The 27556-nt window shown below is 47.6% G+C and overlaps 1 protein-coding gene across 4 annotated transcripts in view; it reads left to right on the top strand.

Moving 5' to 3' along the window:
- SSBP3 (single stranded DNA binding protein 3) overlaps window positions 1-20325 on the top strand; it is a 133712-nt gene extending 113387 nt beyond the window's left edge. For 2 of the 4 annotated variants that reach the window (XM_059727856.1, XM_059727859.1), the window contains 11 exons: window positions 2712-2778; window positions 2886-2962; window positions 7834-7922; window positions 8082-8130; window positions 9400-9435; window positions 9978-10032; window positions 11783-11853; window positions 15108-15186; window positions 16075-16103; window positions 16405-16506; window positions 18282-20325. In XM_059727856.1, coding sequence (XP_059583839.1) covers window positions 2712-2778; window positions 2886-2962; window positions 7834-7922; window positions 8082-8130; window positions 9400-9435; window positions 9978-10032; window positions 11783-11853; window positions 15108-15186; window positions 16075-16103; window positions 16405-16506; window positions 18282-18311 — 684 coding nt within the window. In that variant the 3' untranslated portion in view covers window positions 18312-20325. The remainder of the gene's footprint in view (window positions 1-2711; window positions 2779-2885; window positions 2963-7833; window positions 7923-8081; window positions 8131-9399; window positions 9436-9977; window positions 10033-11782; window positions 11854-15107; window positions 15187-16074; window positions 16104-16404; window positions 16507-18281) is intronic. The other 2 variants (XM_059727858.1, XM_059727860.1) reach the window with 1 other exon arrangement.
- Window positions 20326-27556: the final 7231 nt, after the last annotated feature.

The following is a 27556-nucleotide window of genomic DNA, read 5'->3' as shown; positions in this document are numbered from 1 at the left end:
TGTGTATTCTGCCTTTTTCCAAAGTTACACTTAAAAAAAAAAAAAATCCTTTTATTTTATAGTGGGACTGATAAACAAGTCAGTTGAATGCAAGTGTTTTTTTTCTAAGAGCAAGGCAGTGGAACTCCGTAAAGTTCATCTGTATTGGTTTTATTGGGTGTACTTAAGTATCAGTTTATATCTGGTTTCTCTGCTTAACTGCCTGATCTTTAGAAAGGAAGTCTCCTGTACAACCGACAAGCTTGTTTTTCAGCAAATTTTACTAGGGAAAATTTGCTACTCAGTTTCTAGCTTCACAAAGATGAATGTGTACTATTTTACCAAGTAGCAAATAAACTTCTTGCAATGTGTGCAGTGTAAACCATAATTCCAAACCTTGTGCTATTTAGAAATAAGAGTCAAATCAGTCTCTGCCTGGTTCAAGTAAGTAGGAGGGGTATGTTTCTAATGGGGCAAAGGTTGAGGGAGCTGATAAGTAGAAAGGGAGGATTTGAGAGGCATACTTGCCATCATTCACCACCCAACATGTTTCCCTGGCTTTACTACAGGGTTTGCTGCCTCATTGAAGTCTCGTAGTATTGTCCTGAGTCTTGGCAGGACACAAAAATGATCTTTCTGTCTCTAGGATAGGTGGCTCCTGAAGTGGCTCTGTGTAATTTTTAGAGCAGCTTACCACTGGGGACCTGACCTGGTGAGCACCAGCACCACGCTCGGGAAAATGGATTGGGATCAAGTGGCTAAAAAAACCTGCCTTGGAGACATAATACCAGCGAGTTGGTCAGCAGCTTTGATGCCCTGCCCAGACCATTGCCAAAGTTGCACAGCCTGAGAATAGCTGCCCTCTGGTTCAGACTTGTTCCTGTGCCCATACATAAGCATAGGCAAGCACATCCCAGTTTTCCTTGGGAAGCCATCTAGGTGAATAGGTTCTGCAATTCCTTTGAGTCCCTTTAAGTAAGTGGGCACCAATACATATTAAAGAGCTCTTGTTTTGGAACCACGCTGAGCTTACTTTTCCTGTTTTCAAAGATACTGAAGAGATCAAGTTACAGTCAAGCCACAAGAACAGTCAAAATGGGAAGGTTTCTAAACGATACGCCCTTATGCTGAGAGTGAAATGGTTTAGGGCCAGAAGTGAAGCCGATGAGCCAATCTGCCCTTTCCAGGCCTAGCAAAATACAGAATATTGATGCTCTTTGACAGCACAGTTTCCCAGCGTCCCTTTAAAAGGGGTTTTCAAAAGGCTGAAAGTCCTGTTGATGAAGCGCAGACAGCGGAGAGACGTGTTAGCGTTGTGCATGCCCGCGTTGTGCAGCGCATGTGTGCTCACAGCCCGCCTCGTGTTTTATCAAATAAAGGTCGAGGTGGAGCCGTGCTTTCATTCAACCTCAACAAGCCAGACGAACTTGTGAATGGGGATTTTAAAGGATATTTTTAACTGTGCAATTTCACAGTCCCGACGCTACTTTTTTTTTTTCACCCCGTTCTCTCTGCCTGACAGCATAAGGTCGTTAGGAAGATAAAATAAGTTGAACTTTAAAACAGGAAAGCTGCATTCAGAAGCCTAGATCTGCATGTACACAGAGCTCAGTTAGGTTATGGGCTTCAATCCAGAAGTGTCAAAAAGAGAGAACAAGAAGTGAAGCAGTAAAGAGTGGCTGGAAAACATGGAAATGTCCATGGGAACCAAAATGTTTGTTTATTTAATAGCTTTCCTGCTTCTGTACATCTGTAGCGTACGATTTGGAATTAAAACCTGCTTTCTCGTGGCACTGATGGATTTTGACTTGGCCTGCTGCAACTCACCCACTGCTCACTGGAAAGTCTCTAAATTTTGTTTGAACAGCAGGATTTATTTCTTGTTGGTATTCAAATAACAGGCAACAGTGTTTCAAAATTGTTTACAGTTTGCTTCCCCAAGGCAGATGGTATCTGCTTGTTTTTTTTTTTTTTCCCTCCCCCCTTTATCTGCACCGAGCTGTTCAGGAAAGTCATCTTTTGAACTTTAAATAGATTTGTTGTCCAAGCAGAGCGTGAGTTTGAAGAAAGAAATAGCCGATATTATGAATATTGGAGCACGGGAGTGAACCTGCGTTTTTAATACTCCCAAGCCCATCTTCATAATCTATTCAGTCAGAATTTTAAATGCTATCTTTGCAGATGAAACGCCCCTTCTCCACTAGCAAATAAATAACTTGAGTACATTGACATAGCATATTTGCCGAGCGTCTACCTTGAAATTACACTGTTGTCGGACTCGCTCCCAGACAGCAAAATTGGTGCCCCTGCTACAGGCCTGCTTATAAAAGGGAGTTTGATATGTGATGGGAAATGCAGTAGTTTAAAGGGAATAGAAGGAACTGACTTTTTTTTTTTTTAAGCTGTATATGAAACCAAGTAGAAGGGTTACAAAAGCTAAATTAGGTGTGTTACAGGAATTTATGGAGAGGTCGTAGGGGATAAGTACACAGATGGGTGCCGGTAGGAGCTTTTTTATAGCCGTGTAATACTGTGGCAAGAAAGTCAGAGTTTCCCAGAAAATGTATCCAATCACTTGCACCTCTCAAAAGCTTTAAGTGTTGAGTTTAATCAATACTATATTTACATTATATGGATTTACATTGAATTAAATGGAAGATTTAGTGTTGCAACTGCATAGCTGCAAGTTTGGGTTGTTTTATTCCCTTCCCTTTTTATTTCAATTTTTCCAGCCTCCAGGGGCTGTTCCTGGGACACAGCCATTGCTGCCCAATTCAATGGATCCGACACGACAACAAGGTAAAGAGGAGCCTGGAGGCTTGCGAGACTCTCTAGTTTGGCTCGTTGGCTTATAAGTCAAATGGCTTTCTCCTTCCATGTGACCTTGTTGCTTCTACTCCTGCCAGGGCATCCTAACATGGGAGGACCGATGCAGCGGATGAATCCTCCAAGAGGGATGGGCCCCATGGGTCCCGGTCCACAGGTAAACCTTAGCAGAACGTTTGTTCTTCTGTCCAGTGCCAAACAACATCTTCCGACCTTGTTCTAGGCAAACATCATCAACACAACCTCCAGGGGCTTCGAAGGCCAGGAGTACTTCTACCCACGTATCCCCCATTAGCACTAATGCACTGTCCATTAGCGCGTTGCATCTGGAAATCCCACCTCCCAACATTGGTTTGTCTTCCAAGCTGAATCGCCTCATTAGGGACACCACCGAACCCCGTTTCAGTGTTTAGCCGAAAGGAACGATGCTCTTTAGCCGTAATCACGGAGCAGCGTTAAATGCATTATCCAACTTGCCTTGGCAATGTTCGTGATACCCAGGCCAGGAAGAAGGGATGCCTACATAAAAGTTATGGAAGTACATACCATTAATAGACAGATAGCTTCCTCTACCCATTATTTTTGCTCTTACTTGATTTTGTAAACAGTTTTAGTTCCCTGGCATTGAAGCTGCTCTTTGTGTCATGGGGTGGGGGGGAGGCCGATGCTTGCCAATCCCTCCCTCCCCCCAACTTAACCGAATGCTGTAGTTTTGGGGGTTTTCCCTGGGGAAAAATTTGCAGAGTGGTCACTCACCTGTCTGCTCATGAGTCTCAGAAAAGCTGTCACCTTGTCTCTATTTTTTCCAGGTCTGTTTCAGAAGCTCTTGTCTTTGTTAAAGGCATTTCAGGAAACTTTAAACCCTTACGCTCCTTGGCAGTAGTAGTTCAGCATCTACGTTATTTCTAAGGATGGTTGATTTCTAAGGACAAGTTAGCAAAGCAGTGCTTAGTGTCCTGTAGCATGAATGGCAGCACAATGGGAAGCAAAGCTCTTTTTCCTGTCGCTTCTAAGTGAAGCCAAATCCTTCTTCAGTTACATTCCTACCAGGGATGAGGGAACCAGTCCAGCAAGAAGCAAAATCTGAACCAAGTAGATCTGGGTTAATATATTCTGTCTTTGTGTTGATTCATTTCGGCAGTTGAATTCTGCAACTATGTTGACTCACTCCTGTTTGTTCCTTGTGATGGATTTAAGCAGCGGTATCCTATCTAGAGCGTGGGGCTCGGGAGTGGTTCACTTTGAGTGCTGGAATTTGATTCTGCCGTAAATAAGTGTGTGCAAGACTGTTGCATCAAATGACTAAAGGGAGTTAAGAAATTAGTCAGCCTAGGAAACCCTGAAAACTGCTAAAGAAGAAAAGCAAAACGAGGAAAAGTTGCATCTGTCTCCTTGGGCACAGGCTAGAACCACCTCAAACTCTTGCAAGCTCTTTTGTTGGCAAGTTAAGATGCCAGTAGTTTTTGGTATAAGTGGTAAAGGTCTGGGACTGTCAGGAACCGCTCGGCTCTTAATAGTCCCTCATGAATGATTATAAAAGCCTACATCTGTTATGGTTGCATCAGCCAAGGAAAGAGGGCCACAGACAGTCTGGAGGCGCCCTGCAGTTTGGGCAAAGGTGTTTGCATCCATTTAAAAGATTGCCATGGAACTTACAAGCAATTAAGGTCACGCAGGTCTGCCAGGTAGAGGGGGCAGAAAAAGCTGTGAAATGTTAAGCCTTTATTTTTTTTGTTATAACATTCCCTGTCTGCACGTTAGAGTGTGGTTTATTTAATTGTCCTTTTAGAAGAAGCCCAAGTACATAAGTGGGCATAAAATCCCCTCGCCTTGCTGTTGGTACATTTTTGAGTTTTTCTGAAATGCTGTAGAATCAAGCACTCAGAAGCTTCAGTGCATGCAAGAAATGATCGAAAATATTGACCAAAAATCACTGGTTTTGTTGTGTGCAATAGATCATTGTCCACCACTTGGTACGCCTGGTACTTTCCCCAGCTAGTTTCTTCTCATTAACTGGAAAGCTTTGCACTATACAGCAGTACCTTCTAAAATATGACTTAAGTTTATTCCAAATGAAATCATAATAGTCAGCCCAAGATCACCTGGCAGCACTGTGCTACCTGCCTGTTTTTCACTGCAAACCAGTTGTCTCTTACAACCTAACATAATGTTTTAAATTCTCGCTTCCTATCTCCTTTTCTTTAATGAGCATAGTTTTAACTCTGCATTTATTCATGCTGCCGAGGTTAGCTTTGTCAGAGCTTGTATTTAAACACTATTTCAAGGGTTTATATTTCTCCAGCTTTTCTATACATCTCGTTTTAGCTTGACTGTGCAGCTGCTTAGCACAAGTACAGTGGGTTTTTCCCCTTCCCCCTTTTAAAATGGCTTCCTCTGTTCTCTGTCAAACTCAACTGGGGGCCTGGGCTGGATCTGGAGCGGGGCTCTGGGGAGGTCAGATTCAGCCCAGAGCAACTGCTGTGGTGACAGCTGTGTGTCTGGCAAAGGATCCAGGTGTAGGGGTCCCCCTTGATGGGTAAGAGGTCTGGGAGTTGACAGCGAGTCAATCTCGCCACTGATGGCCATGTCCAGTAGGGTCAAAGGGCCCCAAATGCCATGGCACACATTCCTCCACCAACTTAAGTGGCCTGTCAGTAGCCCAGCAAACCGAATAGAGTGGCTTCATTGCCTGGATCCACCCATGGGCCTTATGTTTTGGGTGTGACCATATTATTTTTTAAGGAAATCCAGGACACTATCCCCCTCCCCCAGTCAACAGTGCTGCTACAGGCAGGTAGGCATGCGGGGCACAGTCTGGAGCAGCACGGAGAACTGGGCGAGCAGGTGGACAGGCACCACTGCAGATATGCGGGAGCAAAACGGGCGGACTGGAGCAGACATCACCCTGCCCGCACGTGCCCAGCCCAGCTCCTGAGCAGCAGCGGGGGGCAGGCTGGGCTGGGCATCACTCCTGTCCACCCGCCTTGCCCCTGCACAGCAGCACCAGTGCCTGCCCGCCCTCCTGCCTGCCTGGTGCACCATGCCACTCTGCCTCCCTGCCAGACTGTGCCCCTGTGGCTCTAAGACTCTTTTGTTTCATTTTTCACCAACCAGCCAGACCGGCCTACAAAATCTGGGGCTGTCCCAGCCAAACCGAGATGTAAGGTGACCCTACTTCTATTTAACACCTCTGACTTATGACTTGGTAGTGTTTTACTTTGGGGGGTAACCTTTTCCTCTTCCTACCCTGATATAGTAATGCATTTCATGTGCTTAATTCCAGTTTACATCCACTGGACTTCAATGTATGCCTGACATTAACCTGATATTTCAGTGCTTTGCTGAAGTGGGACATTATAAGGGCCTATGTCCATACAGTACCGCCCTGGTAACTGTTCAGCTTTGATCGGGAAAGAGAGTTGCCCTATCAGGACTTCAGGAAGAGGCTGCAGCAGCCTGGAAAAAGGCAGTTCTTTGGGGCTGTGAAGGAAAAGGGGGGATTGTAGAGCGAGTCAAGGTCCAGGAGGGGAAGGTGGGGTTAAAACAAAGACGCCTTGAAACAGAGGGGATTACCTGGCAGTTTCTCTCTCCAGGGAGGCACACGCATATTTTCCCTCTCCTCAAACAGGCAAATCCCCAGCATCTTTTTCAAATGGTTGCTCTGAGCTTCTTGGCGTGAGCAAGGAGGGCAATGGGCATTTCACTGAAAACGTTTTTTGCCGCTGTTCATTGCAATTGTGCATGAGCATTGGCACAGTTTGCCCTGTCGTGGGCTGCTGATATCCTTGTCTTTGTCTTGTTCTAAAGTCCCGGGATGCTAGTTTGGGTGGTTCACTCACCGTATGGGTAAATGATGCGTTTTCAATCTGAATCGGCCCAGCAGGCCTGTCATGAGAATGGACTTAACAGAATCCACTTGGTAAGGAAGAAATTCAGTGGGGGACAGGAACAATGTGGGAAGGTTGATCTATACCATGAATGATGCACCCAGGCACTGTGTGAGTTGGGAACCGACCTCCAGAGGCAAAGAAGTGCGGTCTCTGAGGTCTCCCTGTAAGCCACGGCATCTTGGAGCTTGGTGTTCCAGTAGAGATGTTCTTACAGAATCGGATGCTTTTGGCAACCGTGCCATAGGCAAAATAAGCATTTACGTGGGAGATTTCTTAAACACCTGAAGATGGACTCAGTAATTTATGTTGCTTTATCACTTCTTTCCCCATACTTTTGGGCCTTGTGCTGAAAGGGCAGCACGTTTTCCTCTCCTTGGTATAGAGAGGTTGGAGTTGATGATTCAGTTGGTGCGATCTCTCGCATGATACCTAATGGGGTCTGCTCTGTATGTGTTTCCCCTGTACACCCGTGCGTGCGTGTGTCTGTCCCAAGTACACAGCGTTCTGTGGTGACTTGAAGACCAGCCGTGTTTTTTCACTTAGGATGCGAGTAGGGTGGCAGGCTGCTTTTCCTTCTTTAGGAAGCTGCTTCGAACATTTGTGCTGTTGGCATCCTCTTCTGCTTTACATGCCATCACTTTCTCATTATACCATAGCAAGAATTTCTTCAAGCAGCAACTCTCTCCTTCTCTGCGTCTTTCCCTCTGATGAACAAGGGGACGGCATTTTCCCCATCTCTGCCCGTGGATTGATTTGCCTACAGGAGTTGGACTCTTTCCCCCTCCCTAATCATGGGGCCAGGGGCATCCTCTTTCTTCCCCAGTATCCTTGGGCCATCTCAGGGCCAGGCACTGGTCTAGGTTTGAACAATCCTCTCTGCTCCTGTCCGCGTTTTCTACGGTGCCTGAGAAGCCGTCCACCCTCAGTATTCCTTAGTGGCCCACGATGTCTTGCCAAGAGTCACTGGAAAGATACCACTGTCCTGTTTATTTTTACAGTTGCTAATTGCTTGTATGTTCATCATCATCTAATTTTTTTTTTTGATTAAAGTTCATTTTCACAAACTAACCCTCTTGTTTTTGTTTGTTTGTTTTTTCCCTTCTCTTTTCTTCTCCGGTTTCCCTTCTCGTTATGGTAGACTGATCCTTGGTTATCATTGCAGAACTATGGCGGCGGAATGAGACCTCCACCCAACTCTTTAGGCCCTGGCATGCCTGGAATTAACATGTAAGGCAAATCCTTGATACTATAACTTGTGCTTGTGGCTCTGACTCTCACGGTGGGATGCGCTATGGAATCCCACTTCTACATTGTTGTTATGCTGCACCCAGTCTCATGTATATCAAAAGCTTATTTTTTTTTTTTCTCTTTTCAACTTAATTCTAGGGGCCCAGGTGCTGGAAGACCATGGCCCAATCCCAGCAGTGCTAATTCAGTAAGTTTGTCTCTATCTACATTGGCTTAGAGCAGTGGTGCTTACCTGTGGAGTTGCGTCATCTGCCTACAGGGCTGCCCACAGATCCGGAAATTTGATGGCTGCTCCCTTGCTCCCAAATTTCCAGACCTATGGGGAGCTTAGTGAGCATGATGATGTTGCCCTGCTTACCAGATCACCAGTCCACGGTGGAGCTGGCGCACAGGGTCACTCTGTGGCTGAATCTGGTGTGTGGGGTTGGGCCAGGGGACAGCCAGATCTGGCGTGTGGGATTGGGCTGGTGTGCGGCCAGATGTGGCACGCTAGATGGGTCATGCGGGGGCGGTCAGGCTGATGTGCTGCCAAATCCAATGAATGGGATCAGGTCAGTGCATGGAATTACATCTGCATGTGGGATCTGGCCCATGGACCAGCCCCATGCCATGCATCTGGCCCACAGACCCAGAAAGTTGAGAGCACCACTGGCTTAGAGCACCCTATAAAATGTGGCTTCCTTTCTGTATCTTTGTCTAAACTCTACTCTTGCTCAACCTCTTTCCTAAAAGCCTCCTCCTAAGAACTTAGCTAGTCTACAGGTATTGCATGGAAGTGGCTGGATGCTGAAACCTGGACAGTTAGGGTTACAGTGGGTTCGAACAGGGACGAGCGCCGAAGGCATCATGCAGCACCCTTCATGCCACACAGTGCTTCCTATCATGGGTGTGTCAGCCAACGAATCCAGCTAAGGAGATAATACTAGGTTACATGCCACTTCCATTCACCCAACCACTGCTGCAGCATGTCTACAGTTCAACTCTGTCCTGGTTGTAATCCATTCCTTAGTTGGCTTTCCAGCCAGTGTCTTTGTGATTCAGGGAAGGGGTATGAGGATTTGCAACACTTCGCCCACGTTGGGGAGGGACCTGGGGGAATAGCACAGAGAGAAGGAGGGAGGCAGCATCTTCCTGCAAGCGCCTGGTCATTTGGGAACTCCAGATGTTGGACATAGCAGAGAACGCCCACAGCCTTGCTCTCACATCATTAATTTTCTTTGTCTCTTGTATGCTACTGATCATAAGGTTTGGGGGGGCGACTGGGTAAGCAAACGATTGCGTGGCAGCACATTAAGTGTATCATGGGCATATATAAGCTGCTGGAATTCAGTTTAATTTGTGCTTCTGTTTGATGAAAATGGGGTGTGGGCACAAGAGATCAAGGTGTGTGGCTGACAGTGCTTTGGGGAGACGCTGTATTTTAGAGACTCACCTCTGTCCTATGATCTGTGTTTAGATTCCATACTCCTCTTCATCGCCTGGTACATATGTGGTAAGTTCACTGATTTACTTGTCCGATTTAAATCATGAGCATCAAATCTCTTCACACCCACATGAGTTGATTGACTTAACCAGCCCGGAGTGAGCTAGATTCCCTTACGAAGCTGCCCCCCTTTTATCCCTGGGTTGATGGGGAATTTTGAGCAGATTCAGGAATCGCGAAATGCGAGACCTTCCTTGGGGTGCGGAGGAGGGGAGAAGCAATGTGCTTTCAGTTGCCAGAACGATGTCCTTCTCCCACGAGGTTTTAAAGTGCTGCCCTACGTGTTGTGGCAAATACGTTCTCATACCTGCACACATACCCTCCCCATGAGCGCTTGCCGGTTCGGAAAGACAAAAAAGTCCTGATTTTTCTCGAGGCTTAAATAAAGAATTGTACCTTGGCTACGAGAGTGCATCAAAGGTTTTAGCAGGAGATTAATGCTTGGCTGAATACCAAGGTGAGGCATTCCTGCTGACAGCAGCAGGATCTCGCTGACCTATTGCAGTGTGTTATCACAGTGGTTTCTGATGTGTGTTTAATCTTGTCTACAGGGGCCCCCTGGTGGTGGAGGCCCTCCCGGGACACCTATCATGCCTAGTCCTGCAGGTAATATTCAACAGCCGTTCAATTCAGCCCTTAAAAAAAAAAAAAAACTCCCCAACTTCCTGGGTGCTTTTAAATGACAGACCCCCTTGTTCATCAGTTGGCACTCGAGCACTGCTGTGCTCCATGCTTTTTTTTCCCCCCTGTGGTTGTGTCTGAATCGTGGCTTTTTCGCTCGACCCCTTGGAAGCTTGAGTTCCCGGAGGGCTGAAATGGGGGGTGCTCCCGCGTGACCGCGCGAAGTGGGGAGGTGCCCGCTGGCACCCAGATCCCCGGTTCCCTAAAAAGCGGCTGTCGCTTCCTGTTGAATTTGTCTGGCCTTCTAATGCGACTCAGCCTTGTGCTTTACTAAGAAACGTGCAAAATGCTGCACATCCCATGACAAAACGCCCTTATGAAAAATTGAGTGTGTTTCTGTCTTCTTTCCCCCACCCCACTTCTCTGTGCCAGTTAGCAAAGGAGTTGCCTGGGTATTGGTTGAGCAGGGGTGGGCAATTATTTTGGGCGGAGGGCCGCTTACTTAATTTTGGCAAGCCATCGAGGGCCGCATGACAGGCAGCCAGGGCAGATTAATATTAATTTTCTAAATTTTTTAGCGGCCCCGCGGGCCGGATAGAATGGCCTGGCGGGCTGCATCCAGCCCCTGGGCCACATTTTGCCCACCCCTGGGTTAGAGGCTGAGAGGAACCAAATTCTGTTCACCCCTTTAAAAATGCAATAAATATAAGAAATCCAAACTCTTTACTCAAAAGGCTCCTCGCTTCCTCTGTTCGTTTTAACTCGGGCGCCTTCTTGCTTTATAAAAAGGACAATGTCAGGCTGAAAAAAGGTGTGTTGTGGGGATGCAGCCATTTTTTTTCTTCTGGCTCAAATGCATTAACTTGCTGGGGCTTTTTCAAAACCAGCGTTGCAAAATTGTACCTGCCAGGGGCAGGCAGCTTCTCTTTTTTTTGCTCTTTGCTGGGAGGCGAGCGAATCTCCCGAGTTGCGGAGAATTTTTTCCTCCTCCCTTTGTAAAGGTGGGCATGTTGGGTCTGCCCAGCCTTGCGAATTCCTCCGACAGTTTTGCAAGGCTGATTTAATAAGCATTGTAGTGATCAGTAGGAGGGGAGGGCGGCTGGGCTCCTGGGAAGTAGCCTTGCTGTCTGTAACTGTGGTGTACCACAGCTGCAGGGGTGGAGCTAAAATGTAATATTACGACTCTCTCTCTCTCGGCTTCTGCATTTTTATGAGAACTCTGACCTACATTTCAGGCTGGGTCATAATAAAACAATCCATATGTTAATAGGTGCCCCCAGTCAGCCGCTACAACCCACGTTTCATTTGTGCATTTATATTTTGCGACTTGATTTAAAACTGTGGATCTGTTACTAGGTTCATTATATAGACACAGGTCTCCTTTCTTATAATAGGTTGGGGATTTTTTTTTTTTAATGTCGACACTGTAATAAGAACATTGCTTTGGATAATTTTGAGGTGTTAAGTGATACATAGCAGCAAATTATCTTTCTACGCCTCTTCTGACAAGCAAGCCCTGCAGTTCTCAGTTAGTAGTTGAATTATTTTCACAGTTGAATTTCTGTGATTAAAAACTTTGTGAATCTTCATTAAATACAAATTAGCCAGAAAATGGTGGTACTTAGAGGGAATTTTAGGTGATAAAATACAAAAGAATGAGTTCAAGTGGCGTGAGTTTGTTTTAATTAAGAAATGAATTAATCACCCTGACTTACTGGGCTTCGCTGTTCTACAGATTCAACAAATTCAAGTGACAACATCTACACAATGATTAATCCAGTACCGCCTGCAGGCAGTCGATCGAATGTAAGTCTGCTTTCTAATAATTTACATATCAGATACCATAACAAATCATAATTAACTTCATCAGTTGAGGGTAAAGCAGTTTAATTGATTTCAGCCATTTGTTACAAAATAGAAATAAAACAAACCATCAAAAAGTGATTAACTCTTCAGCGACTTTGTTAATTTTTTATGCTTATTAAAATGATGGCATTCACGCAGCTCTGGTCAAGATCATGTCAGCGGCACGTTCAGCTTGCAAGTCATATTTAAAGGGATGCAGCCAGCCTCAAATCTCGTCCTTTCCAAAAACGAGGTTAAAATTATTCCAGGTGTTGTCCTTCTGCAGCTGGTTTCCCCTCCCCCACCATGAGTTGGGAAGGGTTTTGTCATCACATGCAAGTCTTAATTTTCACCCCTCTCCTTTGTTTCGGGTGTATATAACAATAAAAGCCTACATGAAAAGGAAAAGTGACTTCAGAGGAAAATAGCAAAGCTGAGTACACCCCTGCGTACAGTGAGATGCTCAGGAGAGTAGAAAGGCATAACTCTCAGTGCATTTCAGTTGGGTTTCATCTCTGTGTTGTTGGCAGTACCAGCCCTTGTCAGCAAATTGGTGGTGAAATAAAGAGGAGCTCTCTTAGGGTGGTGTGTAATACAGGTGACAGTGATCAGGTTTTGCAGGGGGGTTAAGATGATTGTATCCTAAACCTTCATTCTGTGCTCCCCTTTGTATATAGTTTAAGATGTGAAAGTTTTGGTCTTGAACTTCTGGTCCAGCGATGTAAGAACAGAAAGTTCCTAAGTCACTCCTAGTCAGCCGGCCTTCCTTGTTCAGAGGCAAAGAAACAAGGTGGTGGAGGACAGACGTGCGTCCCTTCCTGGTGTGGACGCACCCGCTCTGCTGGGTGCTTTCCAGGCATTCAAGGAAGATGGGCTCAGATCTCGCACGTAATTCAATCTGCTTCCCTTGTAATACTCTGGGATTGTACAGGGCAGAGCCTGAGTTTGAGTTTGGCACCTGAGCACCAGTGGCTGTGATGGCTGGATAAGTCACTTAAGGACCGTTAATCCTGTCGTAAGCTTAGGAAAATTGGAGTAAAGGCACAGGAACAATTATGTCCGTTCCTTTTTTTTTTTAATGTGCCCAAGTGTGGGTTTGCCTCAGAGTGACTGCTGCAAACAAAACCAGTGCAGTTTGGTGCTTGCCTGAGGGAAGAGGAGCCATTGGCATTGTCCTCTAGGAGCTGTGGGGTGCGCCTCCATGCTAACCTCCACCCTCTGAATTTTCCAGGGTCATGTCCATACCACCTGCATGTCTGCATGAGCTGCACTGCTTTGCACATACTTCCTCCACACCAAAAGCAAATGTGCCTAAGCTAATCGGCCCACCCGCCATGCAGGGAGGTAGCATGGGAAGTAGTTTGGGTAGCATTTGGGGGTAGTGCATGGAGAAGCACGGTGTTGGTTGTCACACCAAGTGGTGTAGATGGGCCCTAGGTCTCTGGGCCCCTTTTGAGCAGAGGTAGCCAGTTGGCCTGAACTCTGGAGCAGTTGGCTTCAATGGGGTTTTTTTTCCATGAAGAATGGCAGAGCCAGCTTAGCTGGTCTCTTGGGCCAGGAGCTCTACACACGGAGTATGCTCAGCCCTAGGGCAGCCTCCTCACACAGCTCAAGGGCAACTGCTGTGGATGATTTCAGGAGCTACATGCAGCTATCCCAACAGGAGGCCCCACAGACAGCACTGATGGGCACCCTGTGGGGTGCTCGGTGGTGGTGAAGGCGGTACTGAAGCTTCAATCAGTTTGTTGGTCATGAGTGGAGGGCAGGAGGGAGCTGGGAGGTTGTGTAAGGAGTTGGAGCAGTTGCTAGTTCAAACCTGCTGCCATGGGGGCACCTTGCAGTGTAAATTTGGGGCCCGGTCAGGTTTCAGGGGCTTGTGGCCTGCAGAGGTTTTGGAGTCCATTCTGGTGGCCACCAAAGCCTGTCACAAGTATGTTGGCATCAAAGGGAGGAGGCCACTCAGCACAGGGCTCAGCACGTCGTTGCATGCAGGTACCTGATGGTGGCATAATGCTTATAGTGACTGGCACACTCAGGGATTTGTCGGGGGCAGCGTCCATGCCCCTAAAACTATAAACTCTACTTCATGGCTGTAAGGAAGTGCAGTTGTTTGGGTGGCAACCATAGCGCATCAGGGACTATAGCTCCCGAATTGCCAGGATGCTGTGCATGAGCCTCTGGCAATGGTAGGGTGCTGAGGGCTGACAACCATACCAGGACATCACACTGCTGCTCTGTGGCAGGGGCAGATTCTCTGCTGGTGCAGCAGGAGAGCGGGAGTGGTAACATCTCTCTCGCAGAGGAGCGGAGAGCTTGTTACCATGTGCACTCAGAGGACAGCACAGTCCCCCAGCAGCTCCTCTGTTTGCAGTGCCTTTGAGCAGTAAATCAGCTTGTTACAGAGCTGGGGGGGGGGGGGGGGGGTTACAAATGAATCCTCTTCTAACCAAGTGGGGAGAGGTGGTTATCCCAGCACTGATGCGGTGAAGAGATCCCTGTTTCTGAATGGGGGGCCGTCTTGACCCATCCAGTTACCAGCACTCATTCTTGGCTGACTAGTGGTTTGCCCACTATTGCAAAGTTTAGCATAAAGCATGGGCATTCCCCATGTAGACACACACTCAGCACATGCAGGTGTCCACGATTGCTGTGCCTGGTACTTTCCCCGTGTAGACGAGAAAGTGCTTAGATGCTGTGTAATAGAATTGCCATCAGTTTGTAGCTACCCTATAGTGGAGGTGTGGGGGGCCATATACACTGCTGTATATCGGGACAAGAACAAAGCCAGCTATACACTTAAGCTCCACTGTGAGTAAGACTTGGCCAATGGTTACGTGGATTTATCAGAGTCCTGAAAATACCCAAGGGCTGATGTAAATTGGAACACAGTTAATAGTGGAAGTTGCAATGGCTAAGTCAACCCCAGCCCCTGTCCTGGGTGGAGGGTGCTGGCCCTGATCTCTGTTGCATATTATAGGAGCAGAGCCAAATGCTTTTTGGGATTTCCCTGAGGCTGAGAAGTTTTGGAGGGAGGTGACTTCCCTGCCAGAGGCAAAATGTGTAACACTTCCATGTGCAGGCACAACTTGAACCGTCCACTTGCAGGACAGTGTCTGGTGTCTGTCCTGAAGCTGCGGCCACCAGCTCACAAGCTAGCGTGCACGGTACTGGGGGGAACAATGGGGGCTTATTCTTTTGGTCGCTTCCTTTCTCAGTTCCCAATGGGACCTGGTTCTGACGGCCCGATGGGAGGCATGGGCGGGATGGAGCCACATCACATGAATGGATCACTAGGTAAGTACTCGCCAGGCTTGGGGGGCGGGGGGGGGGGGGGGGGGGGGTGGAGATGCACACCAAACCTGCCCCCCTCCCCCTCCAGTGTCCCCTGTGACATGCCATTCGGGGTCGGGCTGAGTAAAGATGCTGCTGCTGTTTGGGGCTTCCTGCTTTTCTCCTTACTTGAGGGTCTGTGGCTTTGGAGACCTGTGCGCTGAGCTCTCAGGGCTCTGGGAATGGTGTTCTTCCCTGTCCCTACAGCCCACAAAGCCTCACTTTGTGGGAACCAGCCTTGTTACCACCCCCTCCCTCAAGCCATGCACCCAGGCCCACCTCTTCCTCACCCATGTGGAGCACTGGCTGCCACAGGCTCGCTTGAGCAGTTGTGATAGATGCAGGAAGGAGGAGCAGCTTCAACCTCAGTGCTGTATGTCTAATTGAAAGCAGCAGATCAGCTCATTAACCTCTGCTGGGCTCGTGCACAGTGCCGAGCTGTGCTGCTGCTCGATCGATGCTACAGAGGGCCGTGGGGAACAGCAAGGCCCCTGCAGCTGAACTTTGTCATTGTGATGGTGCCATTCAGGAGCCATGCCAGTGCCATACCGTCGGGAGAGCTGCACTCGGCACCCGTGCTGCGCAGCCCTGCCAAGTGACCCCTTTTACCAGAGACAGATGTCAAGCGGGGCAGTCTCGCCCCAGCTGTGACCTGCACCTCCCTGCTGGCTGCTGCTAGTAAGGCCCTGGGATAGCAGCTTCCAGCCACAGGCTGCCTCTGCCCAGGCTCAGCAAGCTCCAGCATCAAATGGACTCACTGAGAGGTGGGTGGGGGGACACCGTGCTGAATAGGAACAAGGAATGCAGCTATGTTTTTAGTAAGATTTCTCTCTTTTCCTTTCTTTGATACAGGGTCAGGTGACATAGATGGACTTCCAAAAGTAAGTGTTGTCTTGTGGCCATAAAGCTGTGGATCATTCTAGCATTCTTTCTTGTAAAGAAAGCATCAGCAATAAGAGTGTGTGAGTGCATGCATGTGTGTGCATGTGTGCCTGCACTCACAGGTTGCAATAGTGCAATATAAAGGGACATCAGGAGCTCTCCCCCATTCTGTAGCCCTCACTTGTAGGCATTCATTTCAGCAGAAGCAATGCTTTAATACCCTTCCACTGTTGATTGTTAGCAAAGCGTTTGGTCAGTCCATACTCAGTAACGTGCCTCCTTGTCTCCTGTCTCCTGTAGAATTCTCCAAACAACATAAGTGGCATTAGCAATCCCCCGGGCACTCCAAGAGATGATGGCGAACTGGGAGGCAACTTCCTCCATTCCTTCCAAAATGACAATGTGAGTCACTCTCCTTCCAGGACTCCAAGCCTTCTTGGTGTGGAGTTCCAGCGCGTTCTGTAGGGCCACTTCCTCTCTGCTTCCTGTTGGGTGGGGTGGGGAGGGGCTTTGAACAGCCAATGTTAGAGCAAGCCTGATACTTAACCCTTGTCCAAGCAACTTGGCTTTGATGCCTAAGCTCTGACTCTTGACTTCACTGTCTGACCTTGGTGGGTCACTTGGTCCCTGTGCCTTACTGATTCCCCATTCAGGTCAAAGGCAAAGTAGGTGGTGTGATGCTTCCTGCCCACTGCTTGCTGTGCATCTGGAAATCTGCAGAGGGAGATGAACCATGGAGCTCATAGTCTTAAGCAAAGACAAGGGTCGTGTGTAGACGAAACGAGGGGCATGTGTGCACAACACTTTAAAGCAGGTTAAATGCTTTTGCACTGCTTTAATGGTGTTGGTGTTTGCACACGTCAGTGGTGTATTGCACAGTAATTCCAGCCGCTGTAGCAAATTCAGCAGTGCAGTGCGCCTTAAATGACTTGGGACTCAGCAAACTAAGACTCCTCCTTGGAGTTTTAATTTGCTACCCTACAGCCACAGAGTGAAGCACCAGGCTCCGTGCAGATCATGGGCTCTGCAGGAAGCCCTGCAGGCAGCCTGGCAGCAGCCCGGGAAGGCAGGCTCCACCCAAAATAAAAAAAATAAGTGAGCCTGATTTTCCCCCCCCCCCCCCCCAGCCCTGCCTGCCTGAGCTGTTCAGGGGCCTGGTGCTTCCCTCCACAGCTGCGGTACCCCCTGGGGCTCCCTGAGCTGGGTGTCTGTGGGCGGGTGCCGCCTGGGGGGCCTACCGCTGCTGCGGAGGAAAGCACCAGCCCCCCACTCCAGCCCAGGGACCACTCCACCCGCTGGCAGCTCCCCTCCCCTCCCCACTGCCGGAGAGGCAGGTAAGTGAATGGGTGTGCCACCACACTGGGGTTTACTTGGCCCTAAGTTGAAGCGGTGTTTTTAAAAATCTACCGTTTCAATTTAGGGCCCCCGTTTCGTCTGCACACGCCCAAAGCAGCCATAGCTGGGCGTAAGAGAGGAGAGGAGGGGAAGGGTAGCATGAGAGCAGTCCAGCTGGTGGTGTTGGCCAGTTTTGTTCTCCATTTGGTACGGTAAACCGATGAACCCAGTGATTCCTGCTGGCCACGTGCCTGCTTCTGGCAGAGTTGACCTGAGAGACTTGGCTCTATGCAGGCCTCCTGCATGCAGGCGAGCCACAGCTAAGACCTGCTCCCCCTGCTCGTCCAAGTCTGGGACCCCCTGTTGAGGCTCTGGAGCAAGTCAGCTCGGGCCTGCAGCACTCCCTGCTGTTTCCAGGCTGCGCCTGTGCAGACCCAGCCAGGCGGGCTCTGATCAAACGCGCCCTGGTATCTTTGAGACCAGGAGACTAATATCCACGCTGGATTTGAAGTTCTGTGTACAGCTGCCAGAGACTCCCCTGTTTTCAGTGTATTAGCATTAGATACATGCATGCATTTTAATTTTTTTTTAAATTGCTTCCTACCCCATACCGGGTGGGTTATTTTCTCCCTGGAAAGACAGTTACGGAGCGGATTATGCTCTGATAAATTAGAGTCTCTAGCATATTCTGTCTCTCTGATTTATTAGATCCAATTATGTTGCTTTATCGTTTTCATAAGCCCAAGTCTTACTTTTATATCCTCTCTTCCCTCAGTTTAGCAGCACTTAGTATTTCAGCCTGGTTTGCCCCGTTCTCACTCTGCGTTTGTCTCTCTTTTCAGTATTCCCCCAGCATGACGATGAGTGTGTGATTTTTTTCCCCCCTCCTCCTCTCCAGGATAAAGAGAGTCAGCTGCCATTTGGAGGAACTAAAAGAAATTATGCAAGAAGAAGCTAGGTGTATTGGCAGGGAGACGTGAGGGGGCCCAGACCCCAGTTTTAGTTTCATGCAATAAAAAGGCTGAACTTTTTATTCCATAAAACATGAAGGACAAAACTTAAAAATATTTCAAGACATGACAAGATCCTTCTTGTGCGGAAGGGTTTATATATGTACATGACACTTTTTTTTGGAAACAAATGGAAGCCTCTAGCACCCGACTCCAGTCTCTTTGCTTTGTTCTTTTAAGGAAAAAAAACAAAACCCTGTTGTATGTTTGTGCTGTGCGACGCCAGGAAAGCTAGTCTAGATATGAAATCTCATGTTGTCTCTGTTGTAGTCATATTTTTTTAAAAATAAACTGGACAGTTTACAATTTGGGGGGGGAGGGGGGTGTTGGGAAGGCCTGGGGTTTGGTTTGGTTTGTGTTTTTTTTTTTTTTCTTTTCTTTTCTTTTTGGGGTTTTTTTTTCCTTCTTATTTTTGTTTGCAGCACGACAGTTCCTCCTCCAGTAACCAGACCTGCTTGTGGAAGAGACTCTCCACTACTACGTAGAAAGTTGTTAATGCAGTTGGCCCTTCATAGGATCACATCCTTGAACGAATAGTGATCTTACTGTCTGCAATTACTGGCATGCACTGTACTAGTCTTTTCCCACCCCCCTCATGGCATAGAAGGAGTGCTCCTTAAGTCCATTCCCCCCACCCCCTTGACAGTCTTTGAGTGGGGGTTCATTTCCACCAAAAGAGAGAGGAGAAAGAAAGGGTTAATCTGACCTGGGACTTTGAAACTGTGATCTCAAGCTAATGTCTTTGTTGAGTTTCCTTTTTTTTGTTTTGTTTGTTTTTGGTTTTGTTTCGTTTTTTCATTTTGACTTAATTTTGGGGGGGTTTTTTAAAGGAGAAAAAAAAAAGATGTGATCTTATCAGGGTTTCACTGTATATGCTTTGGAACTGGATGGAGATACTTTTTAAGTAATTATTGTTGTTAAAATGTATACTTGCTATTCTGTAGGCTCACTCTGTAATAAAAAAATAAACAAAAATTGAAAAAAAAATAATTAAAATTTACCTTCCTTCTCATGGTAGAGGTGACTACAGAACAGTAACGAGAGAACCATGTAAAGTGACACTCTCCAGAACTTCGGGATCTATGTACATTACACTACCCTGTAGTTGGTCTTTGTTTTATAAATCTCCATTTCTGATCCATGTATATCATATTATGTAAAATATTATCTCCCTGGATTTACCTTTGTGCGGATTATTGAAAACATTGTATCTTGTTTCAGTGTTTTTTCTTACCTTGTAGTCTGGTTCTAAAATAAGAGAGGGAAAAAAGTAATTATTATACATTGTAGTTTGTGTACGATATTTGTTGATAATGTTTTATTAAAGGGATGTCTTTTTTCCGCACCCCTTCATTCGAGATGTTTTTGGGGGAACATTGGCTCGTTTTTATTATTCTGACTGCAAGACATGAGATGACAGACTTTTTTTAGCGTGTAATATGAATTTTTTTAAATGTTTGCCTTCTTTTTCCTAGGCATTTTAATTGTGCTTTACCTGTAGAAAGTTGCTGGGTGGATCGGGGCATGAGGGCGGGGGGAGGGGAGGGGGGTGTCAGTCTCATAGTTACAGTCAGGTTAATATTTAAAAATAATAATAAAAAAAAAATCAAACGAAGATTTGTGGCATTGCGCATACACCCGTTGTCTCCAGAATGGGTCATCTCTTTTTAACTTTTTTTTATTCTTTTTTTTTTGTTTTGTTTTATTTCTTTTGTTTGTTGGTTTTGTTCTGAAGTGAGAAATGACAGACCGGCTTTAATGTATTTTAAAATGGATAGCTAAATTATTGTCTTCATTGGTATGGGATGGTTTTTTGACTGAAGCGGTTCTTTTTTTCCCCCTCCATGCTGTAATAAATATAAACATAAACATTTGATTTCGGTTCTCTGCTCTTTGTTACTGCTCCTGGCCACGAGGAACGTGAATCTCCCCCCACCCCTGCCCATTTATTTGTTGATTTATGTGTGTGTTTGTTTGTTTGACTGGGGGTTGTGGGTTTCTTAATTTTTATTTTATTTTATTTTGCTTCCAATGGCCCCAGGGCACAGCCTCAGTGATGGGTGAGGCCCAGCTGCGTCCTTCCTCCGCGCAGAGGACTCGTGTGCAAACTCGGCAGGGATCGGGGTTGGGTGAGGCTGCAGCGGGTTGCGGCCCAGGGCTTTGGCCCTTTGAATAGAGGTCAGTAGGGGGGAGTATAAGCGCCTTTCCTCCACCCTGCATCTTCCCCCAGCTGTCTGACCGCTGCCTGGAGCGCAGCCGTGAAGCAAAGCGCCCGCTTGCAGTCCAAGTTACCCAGCCCTCAAAGCAGCGCTTGCCTCCTACCTCCTTGGGGGCCTGGTCACGTACGTGAGCAAACCACACTGGGTGGAGTGTCTCTTCGGGACTGCCTTAGCTGGGGACTCGCAGTCCTGAGATATTGTGTCCCCTCTCCATGGAGGTGCCCGAAGCCTCAGTGAGAGTGCAAGGGTGGTCCTGATGTCAGAGGATTTACCACCTTGCATCCCAAATTTGGTTCAACTTCGAAGGGCAGCTAGGGTTGTTTATCCCTTGGAAGCACATGAACGATTTCCAGGTCCTTGTCTGCGGCAGGTAAACCCTTGGGGTGCTTGAAGATGAGGACTGTCTGAACGCTGGGACTTTCCTCCTGCTGTCACCTTCCCGTGTGAGAGGACTGAGTGGGGATTGGGGAGAAGTCGACAACAGCATTAAAATGAATGTCGAGGTGGACAGGGATGAGATCCCCCATTTGGGGGAAGAGGGCTTTCTTTGGGACAAGCCTCTGGCTTTCCTGCTGGTGGGGTGAACAGGCACCCCTGTGCCCCAGGTTTGCTCGGCCAACGAGCCTCTTAGCAGCCAAACGCAGGAAAAAGTCTTGTCGGTGTGGGTGATGGGGGAGCCATTCAATTTGAAGCTATGAGGGGCTCCTTTTTCCCTGGTCCCTACACCCCTCCCATCTGCACTTCTTTCCATGTCCTCCGGCTCATCACAGAGGAGTGGGCTGGGGGGCAGGTGGGGACTTCCCCCCAAGGCAATGAATTTGAATGTATATATTTGGTCTCCTAAAAATCTGGAGTTTCTCCCACTCCTCCCTCCAGGGGTGTCTTGTTGTATACAAGTCCCCTCCACACTGATTAGGTGTAAAGCCGGAGAGGGCAGCTTCCAACACGGCTGACATCAAACATGCAGCACAAAGCAGGGAGCAGAGTTGGGTTTTGGTTGTCAGCATCTGCAGCTTGGTAAGCAAGGGAGGAAATCCCCGTTAAGTGCTGGCTAAAAACAACGCTGTCAATGTTTGTAGATGTCAAGTCGGCACACGTCCTAACGCACCTCGGGAAGGTGCCGGTTACCAGCCGCAGGTCAGGTGCCTTATCTGGGCACCCAGTGAAAAGATCTCATTGATAGCATCCAGGATACTGGGGTGCTACCGCTCCAAGGTGGTGCCGCAATACCGGTAACAGAAGTTCACCTTTAAATGTAGGCATTGTGAAGGGAGCAGTTTCAGATATTGCCTGCTCTTTGCAAGCACTCATGAATAGTCCACCTGTTCGGTAACGCTGTGAAACAATCTGTTACCAGATCTTTGGTAAAAATATTTTTGTTAAAAACATTTAAACAAAGTTTTGCAATGAAAACTAGCCTTTTAAATGTCTTGATTTCTTGGCTCTTCAGAAAACTGAGGTTTTGCAGGCTGGATGACTGCTAAATGTCTTGTTAGGAAGTGCTCTGTGACGGTTGTTCTCCATATTAATTTGGCTGATTGGGAGAAGGTAAGTTTGACTTCAATGATGCTGCTTTTCTTTTCCTTCCTGTAGTTTGTAGGCAAGTCTTGCAGTGGTTTGAATGAATGTTTCTTATAAATGATCTAAGTGCGCTGGAATCGGGGAGATTTAATGCAACTCCCTAGAAATTCCCACAGTGGAGGGAACATCGTTGTGTCTTGTTTCATGTAAGACTGGAATAGTGGAATAATGGCTGTGCAAAATGCACCCGGAACGGAGAGCCGGCCGCAACGCATTGAAGCGTTCTAGGCATTGGTGGGGGAGAGGGAAGAGTTATTTTTGCCATGGATGATTTCACCGGAGACCCATCTCCACGTCCACTTCCGGGATCTCAACGCTTCGCTGCTCGCTTCTCAAAATATCTTTGCATCGCCAGGAAAGGTTTCATTACCGGCAGCACACAGAGCACACACTGCGAGAACCACTGTTCTGTGCGATTGAATCGGACTGATTCCCCAACGTGCCCTAAACACTTACCAAGAAAAATCAACCCGGCTACGAAGCTTGTTAACATAAGGGTCAGCTGGAAGAGTAGGTTATGGCTTGTGAACCAGGAAAATGCCAATGTTTCTAATTATAAACCTTTGCTTCGTGCATTTGGATTTGTTTCCTGTTTCACCTAATGCTGCAGATTAGACTGCAGTGGAGGCAGCAAGTGCTGAATGTTTCTTCTGTTCAGTGTAAATGTATTCTTCTGCCCTTCCTTCTGCGTGTGTCACTTAATAGAAAACATGCATATTCCTTTAACTTGATCAGCGCTGTTCATTGTCTGCAGATTGCAGGTGTTGCTTTCCATTTAAGCCACAAGTTGATTTTCCAGTTAAATGTCTGAGGATTGATAAAGTTACTGGTAAGATACGTTTTCAGCAGGGACTGGAAGTCGGTTCTTTTCCTAACTCTGCCCATTGTTCAACCCGCCCCTGGACATGTCACTTAATGGCATGGTCCCGCAGTTCCCAATCTCAGAAATGTGGGCAGATGGAGCTGATATCTGGTGCAAGCAGCTTTGTAAGGACAAAGGGTGATCCTGCTAATGGTTAATTATTAATATGAAAGTAAGGGTTGATCTTTCCACGTGAATATGCAATTACCTGTCAGATGTACGGTGAGGTCTAGCATGGCAGAGTCCCTGCTGCTTTCTCCCCAGCCCCCCAGGCACTGCCAGTATTAGTGAGTGTACTTTTAGGTAATTCTTGTGAATCGCTGAGGGGGATTTAAATCCTTTTCCAGCTCCAGCTCCTCCATTCCAAAGACGAGAGTCAAAAATAAGGTTGGCCGGCTCTTGGACTGGAGGTAGAACAACACCCAGGTGCCAAAAGCACCTCCATGAACAAGCCAGGTGCTCTGTGTTTCCTAAACTTTTGACATCCTTATCCTGCCTTTGTCCGTCAGGGGCTCATAGACTAGGATGTACTGTAGCAATGGCCTGCTACGATGCCTGCTTGTTTATAGAGCCTGTATTTCCTATGAACTTTGTCTGCTACCTGGCAACCCCATCTGCACTGCATCTACTGCGCAACATCCCATTGCTGTCTCTGATCTGGGTACAAGAAAACCCCTGAGTGCTCCCTATTACATCTGGTGCGTGGCAGGCTGCAGAGAGAGACGTGACTTATTTGGAATTTATTCAGAATATACTATCTTGACTACAAGACGAGGTTTTCAGTTGTCTCTCATCTTACTTTCTCATACAAGGACACTGCATTAAATCTGTTGTCTATCTTTGAAATGCTGCTAAAAGCAGCATGCACTCAGTAATGGAAACCAACTATGAAGCTGATTAAATGCAGCCAATGCTGAGCATCACATGACCCACATTGGGCAGACATGCTGATGGGAGCCTCTTTTGTGTGTGGCCTGCAAAAAAAGAAAAGAAAAGAAACGGGCAGGTGTTCCCTCCACAGGGACTGGGCACTGGGCCTAGAAGTATTGCAATATTAGACTGGCACCAAGAGGGCCAGGGCCAGCCCTGTCACCCTCCTTTGGTGCCAAAAATGCTTGATCTTAATCAAAAAGTAGAGTTTTTGGGGGGGAGGGGGGTTTGTGAAAATTCCTCATGTACCAAGTCAAATTAGCCAGATCAGGTCTGAATTTTTTCAATCATTCAAAAGCCTTGTGGCCCTGCTACCAGCAAGCATCCTCCTCCCCAGACTTTTCAGCTTTGGGCTTCAGATGCTTCCAAATCCTTCGGCAAGCATCCGAAGTGCAGGCCTAGAGGCCCCCAAGTTTCATTTGCCCTCAGCTGTGTAGCCACAGGAGCAAGCGAAGAAGGAGTCTCTCATTTCCATAAAGTCAGCATGTAGCTTAGATGTTTCCACTGGAAGCTGGCTAGTGGGAAGCTAACTATGAGGCTCTTGTAGGGAGTCCTGTCTGCAAGCAGACAGTGGTGTACCCTCCACCACACACAACCATTTTTAAGCCACCTACTTGGTCAGGGTATTTTCCCCTGCCAGGTAAGTATGGGAACCAACCACAAGAATAGGTTAGTGCAGTCCACCTGAGTAAGACATGGGTAGTACCTATTAAATGCAGCACTTGGTCCCAACTCATTTTTTTCTAGTCATGGTGAGCCACTACATTGTATACATTTATACTTCTTCACTCCCACAATTGAGCTGTGCCTTTCTTTCCCATTTCCAATTAATCCTGTTTCTTCACCAGCCTTGAACATCTGGCAGACATCACCAAACAGCCCCAAAAAGTTCACCCAGAATCCCTCTATTGCCCCCTTTCTCAGCCTGGTGCTTATGATTAGTGTAGCCACATCCTCCATGAGGTTAAGCCAGACTAGGCTGCCCTATGCTTCATCTGCATATTTTTGGATCCCAGGACTCATGACAAGAGCACACGGTTCCAGCCCTTAGTGGGGGCTAATTAGCACATGGATCATTTGTGGAGCGTGCATACATGTTGAACAGTGCTGAGCTGTGTGGTCACCATGGCTTGACTGTGCTGGGACCCAGCCCAATGAACTATGTGGTAAATCCTAAGCCTTTTGGTTTTGGACTAATAACATGCATACGGGAGATCCCATGATCACACAAGGTAGTTTTCCCAGGGTGAGGCATTTCCACTCCAGGCAGGCTGATCCCTGCAAGTTCCCCTGAATGCAGGAAAACTCGACTGCACAATTTGGTGGCAACAGGGTGCAGCATTCACACTTTCCCCCATGGCTTGCTCCTGGCCTTTTGACTAGGAGCAAATGAAACTAGGGGGCATCTGAACCCTAAGGCCACAAGACTTGGGGCTTGCATGTAGGATGCCTGCCATGGATTTGGGGGTATCCAAAGCCCAAGACTGCTGGGTCTGGGAGGGAGGATGCTTGCCTGGTGGGAGAGCTGCATAGACTTGAATGATTGAGCTGTGCTCAGTTGCAGTTTGGGACTTGACCCAGTGGGATTTGGGCCTTGAAATGTGGGGGGTTGTACTATAAGGAGATGCCAAAGTGCTGCTTAAGTGTGCTCATGGACCACCTGTGCTAAAACTTGCAGCCGTTTCAAAAAAGGTAAAATGCATCAATTCTGGGTGAATTAAGTCTATGGGTTCCTCTCTGCAAATGACTACAGCTATATTTATTTCCAGGTCAGGTTTTCCAAATTTGCTCCTCCCTTCCACGTGCTCAGGGAGAGCAGGGTTTGACAGTCATGAGGGTGGAAGGGGCTGCAAGGGGAAAAAGCTGGGGGGCAGAGGGTCTAACTGACGCCCCAGATTTATTGTCCCTGCTGTAGCAGTGGGAGGGGGATAAATGCAAGCCAAACCTCCAATAATTAGGTTCTATACCTGGAACATTGTAACAAATGTATACATTTTCCATATAGAAGCTAATTAGTGGGTGGCCATCTTGTAATCAGGGTTGTCTTATATTCGTTAACTGGCATGCTCCTATTCTCCTGGAATGACGGGGGTGGGAGGGATGCAAAGGGTCACCTGGTCCAAGCCCCTGCCCCAAAGCAGGTTTTCTCGTTCTGAAACCATCTTGGACAGATGCCTGCCCAGGCTCCTTCCTGAAAGAAGGCAGGTGGCTTTAGAAACTAAATGAAGGATGCATTCAGTTTTGTAAGCAAAGGCTCATTTCATGAGACGTTGAGAAGGAAGGTGCCATCCATACCAATCCCAAGACAGGCGGACTGGGAGTCGGGCCAGCTGAGGTCTTCTAGAAAACTTCCAGGGCAGGAGATTCAGCCAGTTCCTTAGGCAGCTGGTTCCCTTGTTCTCCGGCTCTTACAGTCAGGAAGCTTTTTGCTGAAGTTTAAAAGCCTCTGTACTATGGAGCTCAGCCCCAGTCTTCTGTGCAAGAAAGGAGGGCATATTCCCCATGATTATTAGCAAAGCAGGAGACTGGTTCTCTACTGGCCCCAGTACCTGAGGACGTCTTGCCCCAAGCAGCTGTTGAAAGGAAAAAGCAGAGTTCAGTCGGTCCACACACGAGTGTGCGCGTGCAAGATAAGATTCATTCGAATAACGGCGGCCGCACCAGTGCCTTGAGTAGTACCCTCCATCCTCCAAGCTCAGAGAGAGGACACAGCCATAACCCACTGCTGCGGAAACCCCATCTCGAGAGGATGTCATGGCCAGGGGGATGGAGTTGTCGAGGGACCATTTCTGCATATCTGAAGACTTGCTGAGACGATTCATGAGGGCGCTCTGTGGGCCAGGCAGAGAATAACTGATGGCACATAAGTTATGCATCAATCTCCAAGATGTTGCTTCAAAAGTGGGGCGAAATCTCAGCCCCGTTCTCATCTTGTCTATCCAAGTGGTCCGTCGCTGTGGTGGTGTCTGGTACTTGGGTGGTGCAGCCTTCCAAAAGGGACAAGCCAAGCACGTAGCTCCAAGTTTTAGGGCATTTCTTAGCCATGTGCCCTGCCAGGAGGACCGTATCCCATGAGTTCTGGGAAATGAACCCTTGAGCAAAGGCCACCGCTCCTAGGGTGGGGGTAGGAAAAGGCGTAGAGAAGAACTGCATGGTCTGAAATGGCTTTGCTCGATTTAAGGAAGGTAAGACTCTTGATAGGCCTGTGACCTATCTGCTATGTCTGCAGGGTGCATATGTATGCACTGATCTCAGCCGGCTGCAGGCAGCTATAGGTGAAATCTGGCCTGCTGTACGATGCAGGTACTTGCCGCTCCGTGCTGCATGCATTTGAGGTATGCCCTTGCTGGGGTTTTGGACGAGATCTACTATCAACTGGAATCGCTGCTGAGTCAGGTGAGCTCTCGCCAGTCTGTAAACTGACAGTACTCAGATGCCTCTATGCTGTGCACCAGGGTGGAAAGGCTTGGATTTGTTGTTTTGGGTAAGTTGGAGCCATGAAATCATGAAAAGTC

The sequence above is a fragment of the Alligator mississippiensis genome, chromosome 5 (assembly GCF_030867095.1).
Source record: "Alligator mississippiensis isolate rAllMis1 chromosome 5, rAllMis1, whole genome shotgun sequence".
Taxonomy (NCBI): domain Eukaryota; kingdom Metazoa; phylum Chordata; order Crocodylia; family Alligatoridae; genus Alligator; species Alligator mississippiensis.
This window is presented reverse-complemented; position numbering and strand designations above follow the sequence as displayed.